At 37.7% G+C, this 12039-nt stretch overlaps 1 protein-coding gene across 1 annotated transcript; it reads right to left on the bottom strand.

Moving 5' to 3' along the window:
• Nucleotides 1-4037: 4037 nt before the first annotated feature.
• LOC139725967 (uncharacterized) lies at nt 4038-10394 on the bottom strand. Its single transcript, XM_071637050.1, has 5 exons — nt 10042-10394; nt 7299-7385; nt 6211-6317; nt 5008-5103; nt 4038-4212 (listed from the first exon to the last, which is right to left on the bottom strand). The coding sequence occupies exons 1-5, from the start codon at nt 10297-10299 to the stop codon at nt 4038-4040; spliced, it is 723 nt and encodes a 240-aa protein (XP_071493151.1). The 5' UTR covers nt 10300-10394.
• Between the last annotated feature and the right edge of the window lie 1645 nt (nt 10395-12039).

The following is a 12039-nucleotide window of genomic DNA, read 5'->3' as shown; positions in this document are numbered from 1 at the left end:
TGCACTGTGAACTGGTTGCTGTATGACAGTGGAAGTCAGAGCCTTGTACCACAGAGCGACCCCCTTCCTACAGAGAAGATTATTTTTCAAACAATGACAGCTATTCAGCAAACAAGGGATAAGACTTTGTCATGTGCGAACAGATACAGGCATAACTTGCAGAGATGACCTTAAGTAGTTGTCCCGCTTCAACTGCACGTGAGTTTTAAATATTTATTGATTCAATAAACCTGTAGGTGAACTCAACTTACAGTGAAGGTGCCGAAAAGATCAAAAAGTTTTGATGTAGCCCTTTTGACCTAACCCAGAGATATCAGACTACAAGCTGTCACATTTTTGTTTAAAGAGTCAAATATGATAAATCATCCACTGCAAACATGAATTCACATTCATTTTGAGCACAAACATACATGTAGGAGTGTCGTGAGTTGATAAATTCGATTCAGCTAAATGTGGATGTAAAGGTGCGATCAATACCACTGTTCGGTGAAAACAGATATGAAACTTTAACCTTTCATAAAAACAATATCACATCTCATTTTCAACCTTGATGAAACTTTTATCACTTTGTTTATTCTACAAATTCCACAAACTTTGCCCCAAAATTGCCTTTGCTGTTGGAATTCAGTGAAATGTCTGAACCCAACCTACATATATTTGACAGTGAGGAAATGACAGTTTTGCCTGAATTGCTCTTCACTTTCTTACAGTACCTTAATATACTCTGTGATACTTTAACATGTGGGTTACCCTTGGGCAAAGACGCAAAATTCCTGCACTCAATTTCATGTTATTACAGTGAATAGAATGGCACAGTGATCCTACCTTTAAAATGATGGCGCAATTAAAAAGCTACTGCGAGCCTGTTCCTTTTCCAGACCCCGAGGTGCCGGCTTATTTTGACGGCAGTTTCCTTTAAAATCCTGTTCTGGATCAGCGCCAAATGTTGGTTGATCCAAAGGGTACACGGACCGAATTGTTCTTCACGCATGTGGGAGGATAAACAATACCATCCACTGATTCCCCTTTCTAGCAGGACTTTCAGTTTCTCTCAGTAATCCAGACACCACCACAATGTAGAAGTTTCTACATTGTGAAATTTTCCCAGAGTTGGATCTTGACCTGCTTAATACAGACAGAGAAAGTGAGTTCAATCACTGTCTACACTCTAGCCATTTTGAAACCATGTGACAAGTCTCAAAGAATGCTGTACTTGAATGCTTTCGATGTTGGCTATTTCTTACCAGAGGCATGTTCTAAAAGTGTTCCAGCTTCTCAACTACTACCATATTCAAGAAAGGAAAGAGTGTGGATTCTGAAAAAAAAACAGAGATCATGTACAAAAATTCCACACAATCTTGAGTCAACTGCATTATATTTGGGTAGGTTTCTTGAAAATCAACAATAACAGTGACTGACATTACATCCAATTCTCTAATAATCCCCCCAAGGTTTTGGGTGAATATGAATTACAATATATTCTTTTACAATGTAAATAACTTTTTTAGTCAAAACTGCCCCCCCCCAAAAAAAAAAAAAATAAATAAATAAATAAATAAATAAAAATAAAAATAAAAATAAATAAATAAATGAAAAAATAAGAGAAAAATACAAGAGATATTTTAGTCCATGATATAAGAACTCACAAATTTCTTCAGGCCATAACAATAAAACCCTTCTCAATAGCTACAAATCCACACACGTTCAAATTGCATGTTTTGCTATTGCTTAGAGTTTCTATCAAACTTGTTATACACTGTATCGATTGTGAAAAGGTGGAAGAAGAGAATTTCACAAACTTAAATCACATTCATGACTCATGCTCAAAGGCAATCTGCCTTCTTATTTGAAGGTAAGAAGTGAAATGCTTTTACAATGTATAATATCTACCGGTACCAGCTTTTGCCATACGTTATCATGATAAAATTTTAAAGCTTCATAAGAATTTCACATTCTAGCCATTGTTCATCAAGTGTCATCGTATACCACTGTATTGAAGTGATATATCTGGATATTTTGCATACAAGGGCATTAAAACAACAAGTCAACCACACCCACAACCATTAAACACTTCCCAAAGAGCTAAAATTAGGTCCAGTAGTGACAATGGTTATCACAACAAACCACTTATTGCACTTTGCATGTAAGTCACATAAACATACATGTACATATTGCTACACTGATACCAAATCAGTCTCTCATATACACCGGTGTTTTACAATTCTTGTCTCAAACTGGCGAAATATTCATATACATGCAGAGACTCAAACCTCAAGCATAGATCTCTCACACATGATATCCCCCCCCCCCCCCGCACATTTAGAACGCACAAAAATGTGCACAATAGCACACATCACAAGTGTAATAATGCCCCTTGCAGCCCGAGTCCAGGGTTCTAGGGTTACAGATGCTCTTTGGTATTATCTTAGCCTTATTTTTTCAACATACAGCTGTAATAAGACAAAACTAGAGTTTGGCAGAAGCCGGCTAGATTTTTAAGCTGGAGAAAATACATCTTAAGCAGGAGAATGGGAGACATTCAGAAAATGGCCTCAAAGCCAGAGATCTTCCATCAAAAGCAGCCAAGGTGAAGTCTCTACGCATGCTAGCATGCATATTTACTGACATTGAGCGTTGAAAAAAAAAAAATATGTCATGAGCAAGGACCTAGCAACAGAAAGGAAAAAAAAATGACTGAAAATTTGACATGGTAATAAATCAGTCATAGGCTCTAAATCTGACATGCTAATAAATCAGTCGTAGGCTCTGATAACAACATCACTCCCTTTACAGCAACAGTACAAAAGCAACTGATGAGAGATGTAACATTAGTAAAGATTTTGGTGTAGTCTCAACACCACTCAAATCCAATGTATTATTCGGCACGTGAGAAGCAACGAGAATGATGGTGAATGTCAGAGGAAAGTCAGTGTACGGATCCTAAAAGTACAAAGAAAAACTCCCCATAACAGATTGAGCACTCTACTATAAAAAGTGATCCAAAGTTCCCTCTGTAAAATCTGGCCAAATCATTGCACGTGATGAGCACAAAGTCTCCTACCTACAAAAAGACAAGAACCTCCAAAGCATAGAGCAAACACTGATGTCTCTATCATAAACACGCCCAATAGTTTGCACTCGAGAAATATTTGCACACACTTCACTTTGACATTGACAGTTGGTCCAGGGTCTTGCACAGAAACTTTTCCATCACACCACTCGCACATTGTATATTGTTTGAATATCTGTACAAAACGAGAAGCGACCTCTGCTATGCCTCTCAAGATACATCGTACATAGAAATGTGAGACATACAGTGAAACTGCTGTGTTGATTTCAAGCCACTTTGATGTACTCAATAATGCAGAGACTCCAACCCGAAGCACCTTCTGATCGGGAGATTCTCCCGCCTGAAACCCCTAGCAAACGGGAGACTCCAAGTTTATGTGTGCGAAGTGCGAAGTTCCTAGGGTTACAGATGCTCTCTGGTGCTATCTAAGGCTTATTCTTGCAACATACGATAGCAATAAGTAAGAAATACTTTCCAACGGGAGACATTGAGCCAGGGTGGGAGAAATTAAATCTCAAACGGGAGAACGGGAGATTTTGCAAAATTGGGTTTTCGGCGGGAGATCTCCCGTCGAAAACGGGAGAGTTGGAGTCTCTGATAATGAATACTTCCTATAGCACATGATAAAATATTTTATGTGTCATTATATACATAGTGGTTACAAAAACACCCTTCCATTTTTAGTGGTACTCCCACCATAGCTAAAACATATCACCGACTCATTCTCCATATATCTGAAAGGATGTACAGTACGTGGCAAAAAAAAAAAAAAAAAACCATACAGAAGAAGCCACAAGGAGTACATAATATGGAGATTGAGTAGTTGGCTTTGAGCTTTGATATTCACTTTCAAAGAACGAGGGCAGGCATGGATCCACATTCCTTTTGAATTGCACCGGAGTGCAAAGTGTCTTTCTTGTAGCCGTGAAAATACTGCAACGGTTCCTCCTCCAACCTCGATGATCTCTCATAGCGATGTAACATTGCCATTGGTGACAAGCTCCTTGCCCCTCTGGACCAGTTCCGATACCGGATCGTCCACCTTTCTGTCCAGCCATGCCTGGATTTCCTCCACGTGGAGAGTGGACTGTAGGAAGAGGTGGACCGCTGCATCCGATAGGAATGACCGCTCAGCAACAACTCTGCGTGGGAAAGACAAACGAGAGATGGATCAATTAATTTTTTTACCACCACTGTTAGATTGTAATTCATATTCTACATCCCCTCTCTAAAAAACTGTTTTACAACAGTTCGTATGTGAGATACATTGATAAAACCAATACTGGCTAAGCACTTTAGTCGCTGACCGCTTCTCTTTAATGTCTGGTTATCTGATATTAAACTTTTAGAATAGCAGTCTTGAGTGAAGATTATGTATCATCACACAACTGTTTTATTCACCACTACAGTTCATAAGGCTTTCAAGGCAGTAGTAACTGGTAAAGCACAAAAATTACACCAGAACTGTGGAAACAAAACACAGTATATGGATGCAAAAGGGCAACAAAAAATTAAAGTTCTAAATAGCAACTTAATTTACATGACCAAAACTGTTGTATATTAGTCTACAGACATTGTACTTTGCATAAGCACTTGAAATGTCATTTAACATCAAATTATATTCAGAAGCTACACTTCCAGGTTTTCTCATTTAATTCTAACAGTTTCACGTAAAACCCATTACCACATTTACAATTTGCCCTATTCAAATTTATGAGCAAATTGGCATAAACACGCTAAAAAAAGGTTAGTTCAATATGCATAAACAGCCTTTGAGCCCCTGATAAACATGAGGACAAGAGATGTTCAACAGAAAAGCCAATACTACAAATTTGTACCGTATTTTAACATCATTACACAATGATATTCAAAATATGCACAAGGCAACAGCTTTAAGACATATATACATGTAATTTTACTCGATTTTGATTCCTCACTTTTCTAAAAATTCCTGGAGACCAGCTCTTCTTGTTTCAGCAAAGTCCTTGTCAAAGAGGTTAAGAAGATTTCTTGAGGGAAGATCTGGTATTTTTCTGCAAAGGAAATAAGAAAATAACATCTCAAAATTAAGTTAAATGCATAGTTCTCAGGTCCTTAACTTTCTCAACAAAAACACAACAGAGATCATGCATTAAGATATTCAAACAATGTAATACATGGCAGATGCAAATATCAATTTGTAAGTTGAATACTGAACGTCAGCTGTGTAGACACATACACGCAGCTATACCAGCCTAATGAGGGTATCCGTAGAAAATTTGTATGGGAATTAATGCATCTGGTATTGTTTTAATAAATGTAGGGCCACGATAAGCACAACTTTGGCATGGTTTGTTAGACCCTCCCACCAACGCCCCCCACCAAACAAATACACACAAACACACCCTCATTAGCAATTAACACCCATAAATCCAGTATCTTATCTGAACAGATCAACAAACAGCTGACCACAGCTTGGGTAAAGATAACTTGTTTGATTGATAATCAAGAAAAATTATGAACAGAGGAAATGTTAGTGTGTTCTGCAAAGAATGTTATGTTCACTATATGGCACAGTTCTTACCGGTACTTTGAGTCCTAGAATTTGTTCAAGAAAGTACAAATAGCAAGCCATCCCACCAATTTGTCTCTAATCTTTCTTCGCCTTTCTCTGTCACAGACCAAAAATGTACTTCATATTATTATAGCAATCTGAATTTTGCAAACTATCATGAGAAGATGTAAAAGCAGAAGGGGGAGTTTACAGTAAATGCGACTTTTAATGACAGCTTGTAAGGTTGATATAACACGTCATTGAATTTACAGTAACAATGAAAGCACACAGGACATTTCACCTCCATGGAAGCGACTTTGGGTGACTCGGGACACTAGATACAGAGATCGGTGCGAAATATCTTCACTTCTCTAGACCGGAAAGTGGTTTACGTCTTTAAGCTTGATTTTACACACTTAGGCTTTCCTGACTTCAAACACCATCACAAGCCCCGCTGTGGCAAGAATTTGAGAAAACATGTACAGGAAGACTACGACATTGGACACAGGAACCCAGGGTTACATATCCTGTGAATCATAGTTTCCTTCCCAAAGGTTGCTGCTTTTAATGAGCTGGCCAGCATTGGCCAACGACGATGGCAACATACCTCCTGATGAGCGAGCAACTGCTGACGAGACGTCTCCTCAACCAGACGAAGTCAGAGTACGTCCTCCAGACACACGACGATGGGAGGTGGAAGGAGATACTGGTAGACTGTGAGACAAAAATCAGGTAGAGAAAGAGCAACCGTTCTCAAAAATGAGAGAAAACGTCAGCGATATAGGACTGATGTGAGCCATACACAATACCATGGCCTCAAAACATTTCAAATCATGTGAGTGTGCAGGCACTTGCATGTTGTTAATAGTAAATACAACTTAGAAATGTCTACATGCACAGGCAACACTTCAGTATCAAAAAGCGAAAAATATGGGATAAGAATATTTTGGGTAAGCAGCACCTAATACCAAGCTATGTCATTTACTTTGTAGATCATCTGTAAATATATGCTTCTAAACTGCACTATCTAAAAAACATAGAATTTGTTGAAATCCAATCTTTGCCCTTGTCATTGCCATCTTGTTTTCTTTTCATTAGGTTGGCCACTGATAATGAATAAACATGCATATAAACACATTTTATGAGTTTGTCTTTGTTCTACACACAAAAAGGATATCCTACCGGGTCATATCCATGATTTTAGGGCACTGAAAGGGCAACATAACCGCTCAAATAGCACATAAAATCATGCAACTAATTCTTTATTTTGATTTTTTTTTTTATCACTTTGACTTGAAAACACTTTTGATTTTCTACAGTACAATCACCGATTACAAATAAATTTCCCACGGATGTAATGATGTTCAACAAACAGAAGCCAACTTTTGTGTTTTGGTGGTTGCTTCGGTTCTGTTAAATTAAAGACATTAACTACAGGAAATACATACGAGGGGATTCTGGCGATATGGACTGTACAAAGTACACATCTGTTTTTGTCCTTTCTAAGAAAAAAATTGGCATTGTGTATCTCTGGTTCAAAAGGACAATCATTCACTGTATACATCCATGTCAGTTGGGTTCAAGACATGATGACTACAGCCATAATTATTCAATCACTATTTGTTTCATATACATTGTACATTTACATGTACTTCTGTTACTGCTGCTCGCACACACAAAGAGAAGGAACTTTACCTCGATAACAACTTTGTACATGGTGGATTTAAATCCAGAGCTGTCCGTTGCCGTAATCATTTCTGATACTTGCACAACTGTCTCTGTCTGCAAATCAACAAGAAAAAGTGATGCCATACTGAATCTCTATAGCATGGTGTACAAGTGCATGTTGGACAAACAAAATAGTCTAATAATATACAAAATACTGTGCGATCAATCAAAATGTTCCCTGAAATTGTAAGTTGATGAAATAAACAAAATGAACATGCTTTCAGTTTAATTTTTCTATTTCAATTTCTTCTTCAAAGATGGATAATGTCTCACTTCTTTATTCTTCAAATTAACACCATACAAACTTTGACCAAAGAACAAGATTCGAGCAAAACAGAATCCATCATGGCTACCACATACTAATAGCTATTAGTGAAGCTGCCATACAGGATGTGAGCTGGTCTCATACTTTCTTTCTTTTTTTCTCTCTCTCTCCCTCTATCACAGATCCAAAACAGGCTCTCATCAAGTATAACTTGCATTTAGTGTTAAATGATCATTAAAACAAAGCTAACTGAGGAATTTGAGGTTTGGCTACTGTTTCATCTCAGTACACATTTTGTACATTAAAGGTTTATTGACACATTCATGAAAAATGGATTTGCTGAAAATGAAAATGTTGTTTTCAGGTTTTTGTTGGTCATATTCTCACCTTCATAAAACAAAGTACATTGTACAAGATATACAATTGCATGCATCACAGAGTTATAATTTGAAAGGTAACGCAAATACTACAGGCCCTGCAGGTGATTTTCACTTCCTTTAAGTTGGAAAAAAAGTGAGAAACTGGAAGAAAATTTCACTTCAGTGTGCTCAATCAAAAATACTACGTTTATAGCTGCAGTAAAGTTTGATATACTGCACATACAGTATGTAACTTTGCAAAGAAATAATAAAAGTTACTCAGGTACAATGTCACATACAAATGTACAATGTTGTAACTAAAGTCTTTACAGATGGCAAATTATAAACATATCTTGTTGAACATATTAAATGTACAATACATGTATAACTTATTTCATCAAATGCAAAGATACCTAATGCAAAGGACCATCCTTTACGTAAATAGCATACTTGTATAGTCAGGATAAAGACTGCGATAAGAAATTGTTGGGTATTGCTGCTTTGATAATTGAATTTACGGCGAGCCTTGCAAATACTACAGTACCTGTATGTACAGTGTAGAATGAGCAGGTATTGCATATTATGGTGAATAAATGTGTAGTGAGGTGCCCACACCTTGTCAGGGGTCTTAAAGGACAAGTCCACCTTCATAAACATGTGGACTGAGTGAATGCAGCAATATTAATAGAACACATCAGTGAAAGTTTGGGGAAAATCGGACAATCCGTTCAAAAGTTATGAATTTTTTAAGTATCTGCGTAGTCACTGCTGGATGAGAAGACTACTACAGTGTATGATGTCATATGCGTACAACCATATAAAGAAAATAAAAAGAGAATTTCACAAAACTTTACTTTTTGAAGAAAGTGCACATTTCTTCGGTTTGTTACTGACATACATGTATGTTAAGGGTAATATTATTCCCCCTGCCTTCTGAAAGAGAGAAGTCAAGTGTTCTTTTGTTATGCGAGAAAAGTGAAAATATGTTGAATTTTCTTTATTCTTTCTTTATATCGTTGTACTCATGTGACATCACAATCTAAAGTAGTCTTCTCATCCAGCCATGAGTGAGCAGAAACTTCAAAAATTCATAACTTTTGAACGGATTGTCCGATTTTCCTCAAACTCTCAATGGTGTGTTCTAATAATATTGCTGCATTCACTCAACCCACATGTCTATGAAGGTGAACTTGTCCTTTAATACCGTCACCCTGCTTAAAACTGTTAAGTGTACTGAACAAAAAACTATGCCCGGGACTGTGTTCAGTACACTTGAAACTTGGCAGGGTTACCACAACCAAGCAAACTGTGGTGAAAACCGAACAATTTTTCGTGAAGATGAAATTTATAGATCTGACTGTATAAGTGTCATCAAGGTCACCCGCATGTGTCTTTCACATGCTTTGTCTATGGGAGCATCACGGTCACCCACACACGTCTTTCACGTGCTTTGTCTATGGGTGACAAGGTGCAGGCCCCTTCCTTAGCGCACAACTATTCCGCATCGTTTGCGTTTGATGGCGATAGCCGCAAATTTCCAGTATCAATCAGTGAACTTGTGGTTCTATTGGAATCTTCAGCATTTTTTCCTGTATGTGAGTGGGGTTTCATAGAATTTCAGTGACGAAATGTGATTTAAACATGCATATGACAAGGTGCGGCGGGTCACTCAACTACATTTGTATATTACTTCCAAAGAAAAGGCATAAATGCATATACAATTGTAGATCTTCAATGAAATTTGCAGAATCTGTACCAAGTTGTGTACAGTGATAAATAATATTAATAGCAGTCTCATAATAGTCATAACTTTTCGATGGCTTTTAAGTGTTCTACGAAATATTGCTGGCTGAATGCTGCATTCACTCAATCCAGGTCTTTGGGGGTTTCATTCCCCTTTCACAACACAACAGTGCTTATTTGCACGAAATTGAAACATTATCATATCATACCATCGTTATTGATGACTGTTGTTAAAGAGTCTAAGTGATTCAGAAAAGGCACATAATACTGTAAATTTATGTCTGACTGTGACTCTCTGATTCTGAGTAATTTTAGTGTTTTGCTGACTTCAATTCATTCTCACCTTTATGTTTCCTTGACTTTGAGAGTCGGTCGACCTTGAGTGACTCGATGAGAGCGAGATGTTGCCGGTTGTCGCAGAATTTTCCAGATCATCTGCAGTCCCGATGCTGCTGCTGCTACTTCGACTAATCGACGTGCTCGTGCTAACATCAAAATCCATGGTCGACTCGCTGCCCGTTCGGCTCCTCTCCTTCGAGTAACGCCCTTCCTCCCCGCGCTCCTCTCTCCCGCTTTCGCGTCGCCCGATTTCGTCGAACATCGTAGCAGCAGTGCCAAGCAAAAATCCGCTTTGATTACACCGGCGAATTCTAGACTTTTGATTGATCGATCGGATTGCTAAGGCAAAATGTAATACACAAGGGATATTACACAGAAGTACAATATCAGTTCTGAAAAGATGAGAAAGTAAACCTAAGCAGTGTAAACAACAATCCCGGATCCGTACTAAGCCACCACAAGTCGCGGGCAAAGGGATTTAGAACAGCTTGTCCGGCGCACTGTATGGTCATGTAGTGTAGAATCTTTTGGGTACCGTAGCGTGAACCCACAGCCGGTCTAGTCTACGTACACGTTTGACATCATGTGATGAAATAAGGTATGCATGCATACAGCTGTGTGCGTGATATGACGCAATCATCCTGACGGACGCCCCCAGCTGAGTCAGTGAATACGCGCATGCATCATCGTGATTGGTCAAGATTACCGACATGACTTGGCCCAATCGTATGCAAATGATCTCATTTGCATTTGTAAACATTGACGAGAAAAAGGGCGCGGAAGTTCAACGCCAAAAGCTGGGTCAATCTACAATAAACCTGGAGTAACGGCACTTCGTCTTCCATAACTTGTCCGTGTATAAGTGAGCGCCGATGTCGGGAGATGTGAAGAAGGGGAGGGAAATCCTGTGTAAAATAAACTGTTGTCTGGTTTGTTTGCTGCCGCAGAAGTCCTCGGTTTAGATAACATTTCTATCTTTTTTTTTCTTCATTTTCTTATTGTCACAACTCAAAATTATGATGTATGTTAGGGCCTATAATATTTCCTTTCCTTTTTCTCCTTTGCAGGGGCCTTATTAGTCTCGCTGTAGTAATTGAAAGATTCGCTGTCATTGCGAACAGCGTCAGAGATGCTTTGGAAAAGGCTGTACTACATGTCACTGCTACTATGTATACTGCTATACTACTACTACTACTACTACTACTACTACTACTACTACTACTACTACTACTACTACTACTACTCTACTACTACTACTCTACTACTACTACTACTACTACTACTACTACTACTACTACTACTACTACTACTACTCTACTACTACTACTCTACTACTACTACTACTACTACTACTACTACTACTACTACTACTACTACTACAGCTACATGCTACAGTATACTAAATAACATTTTAGTCAATGTCAATCTAATGATTCTTTTTATTCTGTGCGGACAAAACAATGATGAGTAAATGTTGTTGCAAGAACGTGTACTATTACTATATTTCAACATTTGACATTTGCTTCTAGTGTAGTATGAGAAAATGCGTGGTTAAAGAAAGAAACATGAGATAAATAATGGAACCATCCTCGACAGCAGTGACGAAGACGACGACGATGATAATATATATGTCATACTTGTTATTCAAGTTTCAGTCAACTGTTTTCTTGAAGTTATCTTTAGATTTCGATGTGTTCTACTGTTGTTATATATATTTCTTACTTTTTATTCAAATCTTACTCAATTGTCTTTCATTAAGTTATATATAATGTGATATAATCTGTTTTGGTGTTATATTATCTGAACTTGTTTCTTTTCATCGTAATGTTGCGATTGCATGCCCAGTATTAATTTTCAATTGTTTTATCTATTCTTTGGATTTGCTTTTGAAATGTTGTCATTTACCTATATGATTTTAACCTCATGTGAATAAGTATATACATTATATGCAATCCGTATCAGATAATAATATCTTATTATTTTCGTTTTTTCTAACAACTCA

The sequence above is a fragment of the Diadema antillarum genome, unplaced genomic scaffold (assembly GCF_040938485.1).
Source record: "Diadema antillarum isolate AM-2024a unplaced genomic scaffold, OU_Dant_1.0 seq00000069_RagTag, whole genome shotgun sequence".
NCBI lineage: Eukaryota > Metazoa > Echinodermata > Echinoidea > Diadematoida > Diadematidae > Diadema > Diadema antillarum.
This window is presented reverse-complemented; position numbering and strand designations above follow the sequence as displayed.